Source organism: Rhinatrema bivittatum, chromosome 6 (genome assembly GCF_901001135.1).
Source record: "Rhinatrema bivittatum chromosome 6, aRhiBiv1.1, whole genome shotgun sequence".
NCBI classification, from domain to species: domain Eukaryota; kingdom Metazoa; phylum Chordata; class Amphibia; order Gymnophiona; family Rhinatrematidae; genus Rhinatrema; species Rhinatrema bivittatum.
In genome coordinates, this window is record NC_042620.1 from 190524288 (window position 1) to 190544012 (window position 19725).

At 38.5% G+C, this 19725-nt stretch overlaps 1 protein-coding gene across 1 annotated transcript in view; it reads left to right on the forward strand.

Moving 5' to 3' along the window:
- PARD3B (par-3 family cell polarity regulator beta) overlaps positions 1–19725 on the forward strand; it is a 2091605-nt gene that overhangs the window by 1389108 nt on the left and 682772 nt on the right. The window contains 1 exon segment of the mRNA XM_029606318.1: positions 4086–4292. Coding sequence (XP_029462178.1) covers positions 4086–4292 — 207 coding nt within the window.

Sequence of the window (19725 nt, forward strand, 5' to 3'; positions counted from 1 at the left end):
GCCGCGCTTGTAGCAGCACCGATTCTCAATGAGTGAGTGGTGAATTTTTTTGTGTCCAAATTCATTTTCTTAACTCCTGTTTTGAGTATAGTGGTAAATTGATATCTGGTTAGGGGGTCCTGTCAGCATGAACTAACAAGTAAACACCCCCCCACCCCCAAATTTGGCCACACTGCCAAGTATTTCTTTGTTTTGTGTTATCAGGCAGATGTCGCATGCCTCAGCACGCTTTAGCGACAAATTGGTTTCTTTTTGGACTGGTCTGTTTTGGACTTTTGTATCTTGAAAGTTAAAGTATCAGGAGTCCACACCACATTCCTTATAAGTATGCCACTATTGCCTGTATCATATTTGTTGGCAGCAGCCAGTTCGCTCACTCGTAATGCTGTGAAAAAAGCGAATGAGAATGCAAGCCGAAATAAATCAGTTTTGAACTTAGATGAGGAAATCGATGCTAATAGTGTCCAAAGAGTCCTCAGCATGTTGTCTGTAATGGGGTGTCGACTGTCGATGGTAGGTCCCACCTTCCTCGACCTACCTATCAACAACATCTTCAGAATGAAGGACTTTGTGGGGTCTCCCCAACCGCGCACTTTTAAAAAAAATGACAGACCTGCCAAGTGTTTTTTCACGGAATTCCTAGATGCTCCCTTCTCTTTTGCCGAGGAGACAAATTTGATGATCAAGTCGTCTGTGACAAGGCCTTGACTCAATCCATTTTTCTTCAGGAATTCTGTCACGTGGTCATAGCTCTGGCAATATGATGTCCATGTTGATGGTGCAACGAATCGCTGAACTAGATCGAAGGTGGTTGTAAACCAATTCTCCATAGGTGTGCTGGCATGCATGTCCCTGCTTCATCCGCTGTTGGTACCTGTTTACGAAACAAATTCCATTTAGCACGAGATAGGGCATCAGCAGCACCATTACGTATCCCTGGAACATGCCTAGCTTGTAAAGTATTGTTGCGCAAGGCTGCTAATACTACTTCCCTCAGGAGATAGACAACCTTCGGGCACTTGGCCAATTGTGAATTCAATATCTGAACCACCGTTTGGTTGTCGCACCAAAATATTATGTGCTTGTTTTTTAGTCTGTGCTACCCATATAGGGAAGAGTTCCAGAAATGTTATGTTCTTCGTTAGTCCGGTGTTGACCCATTCTGCTGGCCACGGCTCTGCACACAATGTGCAGAGCCGTGGCCAGCAGAATGTGTGTCTGTGTGAATGTCCAGGTCTTTGCTACAAAGTGGTGGCCCTTGTTTGATGGATATGCCATTGAGGTTGCTAAGAAATGAGCTCCACACATTAAAATATCCATGTATATCCTTTGAAACTCTTAAGAAGTGATGGGGACACTGTATCCCGACTGTGGCTGCTACCAGTCTTCTCAAAAAGACTCGCCCCATGGGAATTACATGACATACAAAGTTCATTGTTACCAAGATGGATTGTGCGACACGTAGCATTATCTTCATCACTGATGCCACTTGCTGTATTATACTGTGGAGTTTTTCAACCTTTTCTTCCGGGAGCCTAGCAACCATCTTGGTTGAATCCAACTCGATGCCAAGGAAGGAAATAATTGTTGCCGGACCTTCTGTCTTGCTGTGTGCCAAAGGCACACCGAAATCCTCGGCCATGGACTGGAAATCACGTAGCAAATAGTTGCAGGTGTCTGAATTTCTTAGACCCATGAATAAGAAGTCATCTAAATAGTGAATGATGTTACTTAAAGCTGTTTTCTGTGCTGTCACCCAATGCAGGAAGGAGCTAAATAGCTTGAAATAAGCACATGAGACTTAACATCCCATAGGCATGCTTTTTTTGAAGTAATATTGCTTCTTGAACGTGAACCCCAATAATGGGAAGCTTCTTGTGTGTACTGGAAGAAGTCTGAAGGCCAATTCTATGTCTGCTTTGGCCATAAGCACACCCGTGCCACATGTTCTGAGTAGTGCCACTCTCGAATCAAAGGATGCATACTGCACCGAGCACTCCTCTGGGGGCAATTGGTCATTAACGGACACTCCTGTAGGATATGACAGATTCTGAATGAGCTGGAATTTGCCTTTTTCTTTCTTGGGGATCACCGCCAGTGGTGAAAGGAACATGTTTTGGAATGGTTGCTGAGGAAAAGGACCAGCCATCCTTCCAAGTGCCAATTCATATCGAGCTTCTCATTCACAATGTCGGCATGTTGGGTTGCTGATGATGCTTTGCTAGTCTTTGTTCCTTTTATCTGGCCTTGGAATGGAATGATGAATCTCTCCCAAAATGCTTGCAAAATCCTCTGTGGATTTTTGTGGCAGGGGTAGCTTTTTAACCATGGTATCATTGCTTCTAACTTACTCCCAGTCGTAGGTCTTTTTGGGCACTTCATAACTGACAGGTCGATACAGTTATGCCGCGTTAGAAAGAGTGCGGCAGTGCCAGGCGCACCCTCGTTCCCCGCACGCACAGTTCTCTTCACCTACCGCTCGATACTCTCTTCAAATTGCATGCAAATGCATGCCGCGTCTGCGAAGCGTTAGGCGAAGGTTAGGCCCGCGCAACCCATTTTACTGTATAGAGCGCCTATACAGTATCCTGGGTGCGCGGGCCTAACGCTTCACGGCCACGCTGGTATCTGTCATTTCAAATGACATTTGAAATGACAGGTACCAGGAAGTGGACAGTTATGTTCTCCGATGCTCGGCAAACTTTCCCCCAGCCCCTGCTCACCTGCCCTGGCCGCGTCCGGTCTCCGGTGCAGCCCCAGTCCTGTCCCCTCCTCCCGAAGCAAAAAAAAAAAAACCCGAAAAAGTAGCAAGAGAGCGAGGGAAGAGACTGGCAATCCTAGGCTCGGCCTGCTAGTCCCTTCTCCTCTCCTCTCGAAGCAAGGCACGAAAAGCAGCCTTGCTCCGGGAGGAGGGCAGTTTAAAGCGACGAAGCGACTTACTTTTGCAGCCCCCCCCTCCGGACATCGGCGACGACCGCGGCTCCAGCCTCCAGCTGTCAGACAGACGCTTCGCACGTGGGAAAGCGGCCCCTATGCGTGCAATTGGCTGCTCAAGACGTGACGTCACGGCATCACCTCATCACTATCGACACCAGCCTCGACATAGTCAGTACCAGCAATTATACCAGCATTTATACTCATTTTCTTTAAAATTTATTGTATTTAAATTGTATTTAAATTATAATTCCCATGTTCATTTTAATTTATTATTATTATTTATTATTTATTTATCCAAGTTCATCCTACCTTGTTCATTGTAAGACATTATTCTATATATTGTCAAGTTATTTGTTGCAATGTAAACTGAAGTGATTAGTAACTATGTTACCAGAACGTCGGTATATAAAACTGTCAAATAAAATAAATAAATAAATAACATTCTATTGTCTGGATACAGCTTTCTGGTGGGAAAGTAGGTTTGGACTACTGCTTTCCATGGTCTTTTTGAGGGATAAAAGCCAGCTGCATCTCTTTCAGGGCCAATTTTTATGAATATGGGTTGTTTTCCTTTTTTACAAAATAAAAAAATGACAGCCTATAACATATTTTACCCTAGTAAAACATATTTTATGCTTATTGAACATTCTTGTGTTTCTTTTTTTTTTTTTTTTTTTTTTTTTTTTTAACTGAAACCACTCTTTGGTAAGGGACGCCCACTTGTGTGGTTCGATGAACTACTTGTCTTCAGAGAAAGCAAAGTTACTTTCATGTCATAGATGTTCTTTGAACACACAAATTCACCAATCTCACAGACACCCCCCCCCATCTCTCCTTTGGAGCTGATCTCCTTCCAGTCAAAGCTATTATATGGCTCTGCGGCTGCAGTCCAAGAACTACCACACACATATTTGGAAAGCATTTTGCCTTCACAGAAAGCTCTGGAAGATTAATGTCTGTTCAAGCATAGCCTTGTCACACACTGGTGAACTGCTGTCTTCAAAGAGTACCTGTTACAAGCAAGCAACTAACTTTGCTTTCTTGCCCGAGTCTATGTAATAGATTGTATATTTTGTCATATTTAATGAGTAACAATTTCTCAGTGGCAATCTTATTTCTGCACTTACCCTATGTTTGTTTTTCTTTAGAATCTCCTGGAAAAGATTTTGGTCCCACTCTGGGGTTAAAAATGTCCAGTTCCTTGGAGAGTCTACAAACTGCTGTTGCTGAAGTAAAAAAGAATGAGCTTCCTTTCCACAGACCCAGGCCTCACATGGTCCGTGGCCGAGGCTGCAATGAGAGCTTTAGAGCAGCCATTGATAAATCTTATGATGGACCTGAAGAAGCCGATGATGGTATGTCACTTGTTAAGTTTTAGCAAGATTTTTCTTATAAGGCCATTTGACTGTGTTTGCTATAGAGTATAAGAATCCTAATGCGCTGTGTAATTGTGCATGCACTGATTTTATATGCAATACTTGCTGTAGTTACATAAGGTGAGTTTTATGTTTTATGTTATCACTTATTGCTCTATTCTCTGCTCCAGCCTCTCCTCCCCATCCCTAGGAGACCCTTTAGTTGTGTGGGCGCATTACATGTGTCTGTACCTAAACACACAGCTGAGAGGTGGAGTTATTTTTTGTGGCCCCTCCCATATAGGGGAGAGGTGTAACACCATAGTGTAATGACCTAAAGGACAAATGTTGCTTTTGTAAGCTGTTGTGATCTTCACTTGGAATGACAGCATTTAAAATAACAAACAAAATAAATAAATAAGTATTGTATAACCACCTTTAAATACCCTCTTTATTAACAAGTCCACTAAGGATACTGCTGGTTCCTTTTTGGATGGAGTCAGAAACAATTGAGATTACATAGAAAACAGAAATTTTAAATTACTTTTTTGGTACAGTATTTCTAATGGAATCGCCACTTGGGAAAAATAATCCAACAAGGGTATTAGAGCCAAACATTAGGCACAATAAGTATGATTAATCCAGCAATGTACAGTAAAGCTTAACTATGTAAAAGCTAATAAGAATGTCTGAAACATTTATAAGGGCTATATATTTTAGAGTTTTCATGATTGTTTTTGAAATTTCAAGAATTAATTAAAGTGGGCAGTAGGCATATTCAAATAAGAACCTAAATAAATACCAGACAAATACAGACCAGTTAACAATAATATCTGCCACTTTAAAAGAAGGAATGTTTGATCTCATAGAAGAGGAAGGGAAAAATTATTAAGGATCAACATAGGTTTAGGAGCAACAAAACCTGCCAAACTAGTTTTGCTGTGGCTTTTTTTTTTTTTTTTACTGTATGTTGAAAATAAATGTTACATGGGAAACACTACTGATATAGCTTCTCTAGTATGATTAAAGTCCTCTGTAAATTCTCCCCCTCCCCCCACTTATTTTAGTCATTGGTGGTAATAAGCGACAAAAAACACACCACACTGTTCCTCGTATAATTTTATCACATTCAATCAGCTGTATTCTATATCAACTATTTTTGTAGAACCTTCATGGGAACAACTTTAAACCAACTGATAAGTTGTATAACCTTTTGGTCCACTTTTATTTAAATATTTTTTTTTCTTTCTTAATGTCCATAGTCTATGAACTTTTCATATTTTTCTTAAAACACAGTCCCAACCCGTGAAGATCCTTAGAACGGGTCACATCTCAAACATCATCTTAATTGCAAAAATCTCTAATGAGAGCCATTTTTACTTCTCTTTTTATTTGGAGGCTAACTCTGCTCATAACCCCGACATGGCGATGTTTCGGTATAAGATCTGCTTCAGGGGGTTTCACAACAAAGATTTCGGGACATATGCTGGAAGGAAATAGAGAGCATTTTTTGAAAGGTGTCGCATTTTGCAATTAAGATGATGTTTGAGATGTGACCCGTTCTAAGGATCTTCACGGGTTGGGACTGTGTTTTAAGAAAAATATGAAAAGTTCATAGACTATGGACATTAAAAAAGAAAAAAATATATTTAAATAAAAGTGGACCAAAAGGTTATACAACTTACCAGTTGGTTTAAAGTTGTTCCCTTGAAGGTCCTACAAAAATAGTTAATATGGAATACAGCTGATTGAATGTGATAATATTATACTGAGGACCAGTGTGGTGTGTTTTTTGACTTTATGATAGCTACCTCAGACTTCTGAGTTGTTTGTGGCTTGTTTTGTGGATTTTTGATTTTTTGAATCGGTAATAAGTGACAGCCAAGATAACAACCATAGGCTTGCCACTTGCATTTTTTTGTGTAAGAAACAAACACACAAAAAGATATCTGCAGCTTAAGCACACAGTAAAGAGCTTTGCATGTAAACTCAGAAGACTTGGCAAAATTTGCAAGGAGAAGTAAAGATATACATGGTTTAATGGAACAAAGTCAGCATGGCTTTACCCAAGGCAAGTCTTGCCTCACAAATCTGCTTCACTTTTTTGAAAGAGTTAATAAGCATGTGGATAAAGGTGATAAAGGAAAAAGCAAGAGTTAATAAGCATGTGGATAAAGTTGATAAAGGAAAAAACTTAAGACTTGGTTATTCAAGCAAGCCTTTCCGGACACAACTCAATGACACAATCCAATAACTCCTAAATCACCTTGCCGTTTGTTTATAACATTTATCTATTTTGTATACTACATTTAAATTGTATATTGTTTAACCATTTTTCTATCCTCTTTTCTATTTTTCCTACTCCAAGTTTGGCCACCTTGTTAAATGTAACTGTACCTTCTGTCACCACAGTTCTAGTTCTTTGTTCTTAAGTTCTATGTATTTTATTGCACCCCCATTCTATGTAAACCAGCAAGATATGTTTTCATGATTGCCGGTATATAAAAACTCTAAATAAATAAAATAAATACTTGGATTTTCAGAAGACTTTTGACAAAGTTCCCCATGAGAGGCTTCTAGGAAAAGTAAAAAATCATGGGATAGATGGCGATGTCCTTTCATGGATTACAAACTGGCTAAAAGACAGGAAACAGAGAGTAGGATTAAATGGACAATTTTCAATTTTCTCAGTGGAAGGGAGCGGGCAGTGGAGTGCCGCAGGGATCTGTATTGGGACCCGTACTTTTCAATATATTTATAAATGATCTGGAAAGAAATACAATGAGTGAGGTGATCAAAGTTGCAGATGACAAAAAATTATTCAGAGTAGTTAAATCACATGCAGATTGTGATAAATTGCAGGAGGCCCCTGTGAGACTGGAAAATTGGGCATCAAAATGGCAGATGAAATTTAATGTGGATAAGTGCAAGGTGAGGGACTAAAAAAACAGCAAGGAAGGTTGCTTAATAAAGCCGTGAGAGCAACAGTACACAATAAGCAACCAAATGTCTGATCTTGTAGAGGTTTATTGTGTGCAAATATACGCAATAGAGCCCGACTCCAGCCGAGTTTCGCCCTCTTTCAGTAGGGCTGCATCAGGGGCTAAAACATACAATAAATGACATTAAAAATATAAAAATGAATAAAACTAATAAAAACATATAATAAACAAACATTTAAAATGAACATGTAAAATGAACATATAAAATGGTAACATGGAATTATATGGAATGAGTCTGAAACAAGATGTAAGTGAAATAAATAAATCAATAAATAGTAAAACCAGCACCATAAAATGAGCACAGTAAAATCAGTAAACACCAGCTAAACAGGAAAAACAGTACAAATCAAATGCATATTGCCTTTAACTATAAAAAGTTACCATGAGTGCCAAAAATTATATTAGGAGTTATCACCAAGGAAAAAAATCTAGGTGTCATAGTGGATAATACATTGAAATCATTGGCTCAGTGCGCCATGGCGGTTAAAAAAAAACAAACAGAATGTTAGGAATTATTTAGAAGGGAATAGTGAATAAAATTGTGTCATAATGCCTCTGTATCACTCCATGATGAGACTGAACCTTGAATACGTTGTGCAATCCTGGTTGCTGTATTTCAAAAAAGATTCATTTGCACTGGAGAAGGTGCAGAGAAGGGCATGGAACGGCTTCCCTATGAGAAAAGGCTAAAGAGGTTAGCACTATTCAGCATGGAGAAGAGATGGCTGAGGGGTAGATATGATAGAAGTCTATAAAACCATGAAAGGACTTGAATGGGTAAATGTGAAAACAAGGACTAGGTGGCAGTCCATGAAATTAGAAAGTAGCACATTTAAAACAAATCGAATAAAATTATTTTTCAGTCAATGCAGAAATAAGCTCTGGAATTCATTGCCAGAGGATATGGTTAAGGCACTCTGTGTACCTGGATTTAAAAAATGTTTGGATACATTCTTGGGGGAGAAGTCCATAAACTGCTATTAATCATGTTGACTTAGAGAATAGCTACTGCTTATTACTGGCATCAGTAGCATGGGATCTGTTTAATGTTTGGGTACTTGCCGGGTTCTTATGACTTGTATTGGCCACTGTTGGAAATAGGATGCTGGTCTTGATGGACCCTTGGTCTGACCCAGTTAGACAACTTCTTATGTTCTTATGTTCTCTGTTAATTTTAAGTCAACCCACACAAAAAAACACAGGTAAGTGCAGGAGTTGCCTTGCAAAGTGCAGAAAGGTTTTGTCTAAAGTAGAAGCCTTCTTTTTGAGAGTAGTTCCATTAAACTGTAGGGGAGTAGGCTCTCTACTTGGTGGCTGCTGACTATTTGAATTTCATTAGATCGATTTGCTTGTGGTATCTGTGTATTAAGTTTGAAAGGGAAGTCTGGTTGATTTTTGAAACTGACTGTTTGAACTTTTCTTCCCTTCTACACACCTGAGGCTCAAATCTTCATGTAGAAGACCACTGCATAATTAAGGGACTAGGAACATTTTCAGTCTAGCAGTCAGTTACTGGCCAAAGTATCAAAGAAACGGTCAGTACATTATTGGTGATTGACAGAGTTGTCAAATTAAATTAATCTAAGAAACCTAACTTGTTTAGCAGATCTAAAGCTAAAATATACAGACACTCTGGCAGTAATATTAGGATTATCCAGTCTTTTGCAGAGAGTGCCATATGTATACTTTTGTTCCTGTTGGTAAGAGATTGTCTGTGTGCACCCAGTGCAAAGAGCTCCTTGTTCTCAGAGAATAAGTCCAATAACTGAAAGCTAGAGGAGCAGACTTGTTGTTGCTGAGGCAATCAAAGGTTCAAAGAGGAGACCTTCAGGGACATAGTAAAGTTCCATCTCCAGTCTGGCAAGGTTACCTGGAAGAAAAGCATTACCTGGTGTAGCAGGATGTGATCTTGCTGCCAGGATTTGCTAGCCAGGCAATGCAAACCGAGGACAGTCTCCAAGGACTTGTGCCCACATGGGAAAGGTTAAAATGGCCTTCATAGTTGATGATTTATTAATTAGGAGTGTAGATAGCTCAGTAGCTGATGGACATGAGGATCGCTTGGTAACATGCCAGACTTATGTGAAGGTGGTGGATCTCATGCATTACCTAGATAGAATTTTAGGTGGTGCTGGGGAGGAGCCACCTGTCGTGGTACGTGTGAGTACCAAAGCATGGGAAGGAGTGGAAGGGAAATTATGGAATCCAAATTTAGAATTTTAAGTGGAAAGTTACAATTCAGAACCTCCACACAGGACTCTGGGGGCAGGCAAAGCTTTGGAGTCTCATTGTTTGAATGAGATGTTGGAGCAGGGAAGAGGGTTTTAGATTTGTTAGGGACGAGGTTACATTTTTGGTGATCTAAAAGACTCCAAATTATCCCTGCCAACAGCTGGAAAAAGATTGTAAATACAAACAAAAAACAAACCTTGAAATACGATATCTGTAGGTAAATGCCAGAAGTCTAAAAAATAAATGGAAGACTTAGATTGTATAGCATTGAATGAAGAGGTAGACTTAATTGGCATCTCAGAGACCTAGTGGAAGGAGGATAACCAATGAGATGGTACAATACCATTGTAAGTTATATAGCAATCAAAGGGTGGATCAAATTGATGGGGGGGGGGGGAGGCCCTGTATATTAAAAATAACATAGATTCAAATAGGATAAAATCCTGCAAGAGACCAAATGCACTGTACAGTCTTTATGGATACAAAATACATCTGTGATTGGGAAGAGAATAGCAGTGAGGGTATACTATCCACCTGGCCAGAATGAACAGACAAATGATAAGGTGCTAACAGAAATCAGGAAAGCTAGCACATTTGGCAACACAATAATATTTGGAGATTTCAATTACCTCAGTATTGACTGGATAAATGTCACATGCTGGGTAGGCAAAGTTTCCAGAAGAAATAAATAACTGCTGCTTAGAGCAGCTGGTGTAGTCCAATGAGACTTGATCGACTTGCTTATTTGGCCATTGAGACTGGTCAACTTGCTTATTTGGCCAAACTGAATGATTATAGGAATGAGTCAAATTAGTTGAAATGCCAATTCTTTTCAACTCAAATTCAGTCTGCGCCATATCAGCTACATGAACTTCTTCATATTGTCAAAACTTTAACATCTAGGTCTTTTTCTTCTGATAATCAGACTGATTTAAGTGCTCAAGAGTTTGGTCGATTTTTTTAATGGAAAGATCGAGAAGATTACATCATCTTTTCTCAAATTACTATTCCAGAAATGGGAAGTCAAATACTCACTAGGACACTTTTTCTACTGTAGGATCTGTTGAAGTTTCTGAGTTAATGAGTAAATTAAAACCAAATTGTTGTCCTTTGTCTAAATGTTCAAATTCTCATTTAAGTGTCTCAATAATGAATTATCATGTTTTTTATGAGATATGATTAATTGCTCCTTGCAGGGAAGAACTCTACCCAAAATTTTGAAATCAGTAGTGGTCAAGCCTGGGTTAAAATAATAATAAAAAAAAGCCTGCTTCTGATCCAAACAATATAAATAGTTATCACCTTAAAAGTAATCTTCCTTTTCATACCAAATTGCTAGAAAAAGTGGTACTGAATCAATTTCAGGAATTTTTGGATGTTCATCATGTACTAGATCATCACCAGTATGGTTTTTGATCCAGTTGTAACACTGAGATACTTTTGTTGTCCCTCCTTGATATTTTCAGATGTGGATTCAATTGAGCTACAGGGTTCTTTCTTGTTCTCTTAGATTTGACTGCGGCATTCGACACCATTGACAATTCCGTTCTTATTAATCATTTGTCAACATAGGGATAGGAAACAGTGTTAAAATGGTTCTCTTCTTTCCTAGTGATCGCTTTCAATTTGTATATATGTCTGGACATTGGTCTGAGGAATTTGAACTGGTTACTGGGGTTCCACAAGGGTCAGCTCTCTCAGCTGTGCTCTTTAATGTATACATTGCCCAAATTTGTCAAGTTTTATCACAGCTTAATGCTAGTTATTGTCTATTTGATGATGATATCCATTTTTTGTGCCAATTTCAGACTCATTTGACTGTGCCCTTAAAAAAGATTTCCTATTGTCTGTATTCCCTCAAGGATTAGTTGTCGAAAAATAAACTCCTTTTAAATTTGTCTAAGACTGAAATTTTATATTTGGCCAGATATCCTGACCCAAAGGTGCCTAAATCCTTGATTCTGGATGGGTTTGAAATTCCAATAGTGACTGAGGTTTTTTAAATTACAACCATTTTTAAGTGATTCAGACTTAAGAACTGTAACTCACTCTTTTGATTTATCCTTCTTGGGTTATTGCAAAGCATTGTATTTGGGTCGCCTGCAAAAATCCTTCAGGGCATTACAACTTGTCCAGAATTTGTCTGCCAGGATAATAATCGGGACAGTAATTTGTGAGCATATTTCACCTGTTTTGAAGGGCCTGTATAGGCTTCCTATTAAATGGAGGATTTCCTTTAAAATACTTGTTAGTTTTTAAAGGGCTAATTTATACTGTACCCCCTAGCTTCAATGTGGCCCTAAAATTATATTGTCCTTCACAAACCCTAAGATCTGCTAGTCAAATTCTCCTGAATGTTTTCTCACCTAGGATCGTTCTTCTTGATGAATCTCGAGAGAGATTTTTTTGTGTTCAGGATGCTGTATTATGGAATTCTCTTCCATATAGTTTAAAAGAAGAATCTTTTTTGTTAAAATTTAGGAAACTTTTATAGACCTTTTTGTTCTCTCAAGCTTTCCCACATGATGTGTAGCTGGTAGGAAGTAGCTTACTTGATAAAAACATTCATGTATCATAAAGTAAAGCTTGCACAAAATCTGGAGTGTAAATTATAACTTTGCAGGCAAAAAGAGAATTTGAAAAGAAGCTTCTTGTCAGAGCTGTAGTCAGGCAATTTTACACCTATGATCAAGTAAAAAACTGCATCCTCACCTTTAAAATAACATACAAATTAATAAACACCACAAGCTGAATGACTTTGTTAAATATAGAGGTCATTGATTTTTATTTTGACCCAGCAGTTTTCTCCTGCTCCTTTGGGCTTTCAGCTCAATTGGAGCCAGTACAGAGATTCTGGTGCCATAATCTTTCATTCATAACTACCGGGGATCACTTTTCCCTTTATTTTATATCCATTCCCAACTGTATTCACTCCAGTTATTGCAGTATCAGTCTTCACTGGGGGGGGCATGCACCAGGGCTCTGTTCAGAACCCTGCAATCATGGGACCTCAATCCAATCACTAGGTGTCAGCCCCCTTCTAGTCATGCTCTCCCCATACATAATTACAAATTATGCATTTATAATACCAGATTTTAAATGAAAAATGACCTTCTGAGGTTAAACTATAGCTTACAAAAACATGTATATTAAATATATATGCATTGCTATGGAGCTAACCAGAAAACATTGCAAAAAAAAAAAGTAAAAGAAAAAAGACACTTGAAACCCCTATGGTAATGCATGCCAGGTGTAGGCTTGGCCCTTGGAAAGCCATGAGTAAATTGAATTACAATTACAATATAGTAAACGTCCCATACTAAAACACCACTGACTGCTAGCACTTAAACAGTAATAGCCTACCTATAAAAAGGCAACACTAAATATTTCACCAGGCCCTAAAACATCAATACATCTTTTATTAGGAAAACAGAACAAGTCCGATTGTTATAGATCCCTATATAGAAACTACATGCTAGTAGAACACCTCACCTTGTTCAACATGCAGAACACCTCACTTTGTTCACACAAGACTATAAAGTGTAATTAGATACATGCAGACAAAAACTGAAATGGAAACCGCAACAAGCCATATTCTATATGCAGTGCAACTATAGAAAAACAGAAACAACACCATTCTTCATAAAACAAGTAATAAAATCAAGCAATATAAATCATAATAGTAAAATCATATGAATAATAATTATTTTTAAAAAAACTGACAAACAGAACATCCAATAATTAAAAAAAAAATCATATGAAGCTTTTCCAAAGGTCAATAAAATCTTTCAAAACAGCTGCACAATAATGCACAATAATTAAAACTAATAAGGATTTAAAAATCCATTTTGATATCCAGATGACCAGATTGTCATGGATTAGCAGGGACAGGTGATGGGGTTGTTGCGCACAAACTTTCTTCATGCGTTCTCTCATACATACTCAATCATCTACATGCACATGCTTGATTGCTCTCTCCTGCTCAATTATACACACATACACTCTTATTCATTTGCTCATGCTCAACCACGTGCACACACACATACATACTCATTCACTCTGTCAAATGCTTAATCACACACGCTCATATACTCTCTCATGTTCAGTCATTTACACACGTTCTACATGCTCTCACAAATGCTCAATCACACACACACTCATATGCTTTCTCTCACATGCTCAGTCATTCACATGCCTTCATAGGCTCTCTCATGTTCAATCATTTACACATGTTCTTACATGCTCTCGCAAATGCTAAATCACACACACACACATACACACACTCATATGCTCTCTCTCACATGCTCAGTCATTCACATACCCTCATAGGCTCTCTCATGTTCACTCATTTACACACGTTCTTACATGCTCTCGCAAATGCTCAATCACACGCACACTCAAATGCTTTCTCTCACATGCTCAGTCATTCACATGCCCTCATAGGCTCTCTCATGTTCAATCATTTACACATGTTCTTACATGCTCTCGCAAATGCTAAATCACACACACACACATACACACACTCATATGTTGTCTCTCACATGCTCAGTCATTCACATACCCTCATAGGCTCTCTCATGTTCAATCATTTACACACATTCTTACATGCTCTCACAAATGCTCAATCACAAACACACACACTCATATGCTGTCTCTCACATGCTCCATCATTCACATACCCTCATAGGCTCTCTCTCTCTCACATGCCCAATCATTCACACACACTGATAGGTGCTCTATCTCTTCTAGCCTCCAAGTGTGCTACAGCATGGGAAGGCGGCCCATGCTTTTTGTTGTTGTGCAGGTTGCACTGCTCCTCATTGCTGGTACAGGGAAGGTGGCTGATGTTCCTTGAGGTCCCTAAGGCCACTCTTAATCTTCACTGCTGGGATGGAGAGAGGGGAAGAGGAAAAAATTTGTTTTTGTGCCCCCCTGGACTATGCTGCTCTTCACTGCCAGGGTAGGAAGGCAGAGGAGACCTATACTTATTGCAGCCCCATGGGCTGCGGTGCTCTTCACAGTTGAGGACGGGAGGGGGGAAGGAGGAGGAGACTGATGATTTTCACACAATAGCGCCCCTGGTGAATGGTGCCTGTGTTAGGGCCATATAGGTCATAGGATAGCTACGGCTCTGACTTAACCTATAGAAATGCCTTTGTTTACTGTCCTCTGTTCAATAAACTATAATGCTTGATATAATTATCATGAGTGTGAGAAGAAAGAAATTAAGGACTGACAAGAGAAGAGAGAGAAAAGGATGTAAGGAAATCATTAATGTTAATCACAGTAGAAATGTCTTGGCATTCAGCAAAGAAAACAATTGCATAAAAATGAAAGTCGTTAGGGACCAGCTCACGTGTGAAAGTGGAAGCAAAACCCCATAAAAGACCAAAAAAATAAAAATCCACTGAATGTGGAAATTGTGAAGGTAAAACTGAAACCAAAAAGTTTGCAGGAGACATAGAAAGAATGGAAGCAGAACCGGAAAACAGGCAGATCATGACTTTTTTTTCCAGTGTCTCTTCAGCAGGCTAGCTTATAAGTGCTTTGGTTCATAAATTTTCATATTTTCCTTCTCAATATTGGACATTACTTTTAATAGCTTGAAGTGCCATTTATAATTTAATAGTACATTATTTAAAAATATCCTCATGGTTTTTAAAGTCCCTTCAGATGTTGTTAGGGAGGAAGCATAAGTAGTTATGGTGGAAGTTTCTGCAGCCAGAATCATTGCAATTTGTTGTTCAGTTATAAGGAACATTGCAGTCTCAGCAACTGAGCACCCAAACTGGATGCAGTTGGATTGTCCTGTATCTTTCCTGGAACTGCTTGCTCTGAATAATAGCTAAAATAAGATCTAACTGTCTCTGTCTCAGAATTTCGCTTTCCTGCACTGATGAAAGGTAACAAACCAGATTACAGAAGAAAGAGCCATATCTACCTTAGAGGTGTTTTACGACTCAAATTTAGAAAACTTATTCATTTTCTATGTGGAGCAGCAGTGCCATAAATTTCCTTCAAAATATCCTCCTGTTGGTCTAAATTTTTGTTTTTCTTGATTTTTATATTTTAAGAAATGTTTTAACAATAATTTCGGAGTGAGCATTGTGTAGAGTTAAATTTACATTTTGATGTTTCTATATAAAAAAAAAACTCCACCTAAATATTGTTGTAAATTTCTGGAATCCAGGCTTGGATTCCCTTGTTAGTTTTGTGGCATCTGTCTTAAAATTGCAGAAACAGCTAAAGGCCAGAGAGCCAATGATGTTGTATTGCTATTGCATGCTAGGGTTTAATTAAATATATATAATTTTTTAGAGGCTAAAGTTTTACCTTAAATAGAAGTAAGTAAGTTGTTTACTGGTTAAGTTGTCTCTTAAAACAAGTAGACAAAACACAAGCTTATGCATAGGTTTTAGTTACAAGAGTTAAGTATAAATTCTAGGAATCTAATAAATATTAAGATATTTGGTTGCTGATTGGTTGAAAGCTTATCATCAGTGTTTCTGGATCATATTTAAAATGTTAGTTTCATCTGCCACACTCAGAGCTTTCTGGATTTGGTCAATGACTGTAATCTGTTTATTACTTTGCAATCAAATTGATAAGATCAATAAAAGAGGAACCTTAACTGATCTCATCTGATTGCATGGTAATGCAAATGTTTCTTTACATTTTTAACAGACTTCATCTGAGATATACAAAGCCAATTTAGAGACCTCTAAGAAATCCCCTAAGGGTGATGGTGAAAATCCCTTGGGATTTTCCACAGTAGTGGGCTTCATTACAAGATCAAAATATTAGATCTGATAAGAAAAGCAAAATGAGAATAAATTGCTAAAACTTGTCATTTTTGTCCAGAAAACATAGATTTAAAAAGTTATGTTTATCTTTTTTTAAAAACTGGTAGAATGTCACTTAAAGTTGAAATTTAAAAGCCCTACATGCGGCAAAACCAGGAGATACACGCAGAACCTGGTCTGGTGCTCGCTGCACGGATTTTAAAAAGTGCACGTCTACACGTGTATTTCCCAGTATGTGCACAAAACTATTTTTGCAAAAAAAGGGGCGGGGAATGGGCATGGTCCGTGTGGGGCATGGGCATTCCCAGATTTCTCAATGAAATCTGCAGGCAAGTATTTATGCGCATGAGCAATCACCAAGGTCCCCACCTTGTAACTTTACTTCTGCTATGGACGGTGTGTAAGTCCTGAAATAAAAAATTCTAAAGAGGTTAACGGAGTTGGGGATAACAAGTTAAAAGGTAGGTTAGTTAATTGGGGGGGGGGTGTTTAGGAAGTCCTATCCTTTACTTGGGCGAACTGGGGAAATTGGTAATTGCGTCAGCGTGCATGTCAACTAAAATCCCCCCACTTACGCAGTAGTGGTGGCATTTGCATGCACATACGAATGTCTATGTAAAATTGTGCACACATGTATGTGCATACAGCCTATTTTATACCATGTGTGCATATACACGCATAGTTTATAAAATAGTCATGTCCATTGCCTTAAGCCGGCATATGCACATACATGTGTGCCCGCACGGCTGTTTAAAAGTTATCATCCTCGAATTTATAGAAGCAGTCTTGATATTTATTTATTTTATTTATTTATTTATATAACAACTTTTAATATACCGACGTTCATATGGCACATCATGCCGGTTTACAATTAACTCAAATAAAGGAGGAATTACAATGAACAGGGAGCATATGTACATATTAGGGAAAAAGCACAGAATTGCTTCTACGGTCAAGACCAAAAGAAAAGCCCATTAAAGCAGCATTGTCTGAATTATCAAGAAGGCTGCTTACCCTATAAAACTGTTGCTAGCAGTAATTTTGTTATGGATTTGACAGGTGCTTGATTTTCATTGTAAATATTGATTCTCTTTGTATAAAGCTTGGGGGTAACCTGCATGGAGTGACAGTTACTACCCTTTACAGAAACTTGGAGCGGGGGTAACCTGTACTGAGCAGCAGTTACTACCATAAGAAACTTGCTGGGCAGAATGTATGGACCATTTGTTCTTTTTCTGCAGTCATTAATGTGTTACTATATTATATCTGGAAAAGGACAAAGCAGTAATTTCACCGAGCCAACAACTACCCGATCACTGACATCCCACAAGAAGTCAACCACCCACTACAAAAAAGAATCCTACCCCTGCATCCCTGCACTGGAATATCTCTCCCTCCCCCAAGCACGACGACCACACCGAGCGACCCTCTCCGATTCCACTAACCGGACACCTGAACACTACACATAAGAGGGAAAAATCAGAGCAGCAGCCATCCCATCAAAGAGACACAACACACAATCGGCATGGCATGTCAGAATCCCGCAAAACTCAACGTTTCCTCTCACAGACACCCATCAGAACCCACCTCGGAAAAGAGACCCACACACCAACCACCCCCAACCCAAAGTGACGAATCCATAGGAACAAGAACATACCACAAGACCAACTTGCAAGATTTAATACACCTAAGGAGCACGACCAGAAAGCCAAACCCCCTGGAACAACAACTTGAATAACATCCTCACATCTTAAAAACTAAGCCAAACTCTAGAGAACATACACAAACAACATACAACCACTCAACAAACTGATGAAAATGTACGAGACTCGAAATCTAACAGTAATGAAAGAACGAAACCTAATAAACATACCCATCATTGAAACAATAAAATACCTGATATGCCTCACCTTTATTCTCATAAACGCCCAATCCATCACCAAAACAATCATGCTAGTAACAGACATGCTGCAAGAACAAAAACCCTACTTCATCGCAATAACCAAAACATGGCTCAAAAATACAGACAATGTATTAACAAACCAATTAGCCAACAGCTCATATGACATATTCTCAATTCCCAGAACAAACCACAAAGGCGGCGGAATAATGCTAATAGTAAAAAAAATATCTTGCTATGAAACTAATACCTATCTCACTACCCAAACAATACAAAATAGCCCTATTCGATTCTACCAAGCTACAAATAATACTGATCTACTGTCCTCCCAAACTACTTGAGAACAACATCTCTCCACTAATCGAGTTCCTCACCTCCTCCATCAAAAACAAGAAACTCACAATCATATTAGGAGACCTCAATCTCCATGCCAATGAACCCCTCCCCCCCTTCCCACCCCACCCAAACACTGATAGATATCCTAACCACACTCAACTTCACACAAATAATAAACAAACCCACACACAAAGCAGGATACACGATAGACCTGATATTCACCAATGACAAATTTCAATCAAATCCCACATTAAATTACATATCTGTACCATGATCCGACCACTATCTAATAAACTGCGATATAAAAATTGTATCTCCTATCACCCAAAAAACTAACAAGCCATACTCCTTCAAATACAGAACCCCATTCCCCCTAGAACCACTCCTACAAGAACTTGAAAAACATTTAAATGAGATAGACCTGACCAGCATAAACAACGCCACACAATCCTGGCAAAAAAATCACCACGAATATAGCCAATTCTCTAAATCCAGAAAGAACAAAAAAGGTCAATAACAAACGAAATAATGATAACCCATGGTTCAAAAAAGATCTAAGAACAGCCAAATCAACACTCAGAAAAAAGGAAAAGGAATGGCGCAAAAACAAACGCTCCTTGACACTAGCCAGATATCGAACCTACCTAGCAATATACAAAAACCTGATAAACAAAGCTAAAAGAGACTACTACAGTAAAAAAAAAAAAATCCAAAACCACTCAAACAATCCAAAAACCCTGTTCAACATAGTAAAAAACCTAACCTCAGACAAGAGAAACAATGACACCCATGCAAACAAAAATCTAAGCCAAGATCTAGCAATTTTCTTCAAAAACAAAATATGTAAAATCACAGAAAACATAATCAAAACACCCAACCAAAGCATACAACTAAATAACATTAAAATAACCCCAGTGATCATCATTTGAAATGATATTGTCCATCGAAGCTGAGAATCTAATCAAAAGTATAAACTCATCAACCCACGATCTTGATAAAATACCGACTTGAACCTTAAAAGAACTATCCAACACCATCGCACCAATCATCACCTCAATCATTAATAAATCACTCGAAGAAGACAATCTTCCAGTCTCCCTCAAAATGGCAATAATCAAACCCATTATTAAAAAAAAGAACCTGGATCCCACTGAACTCAA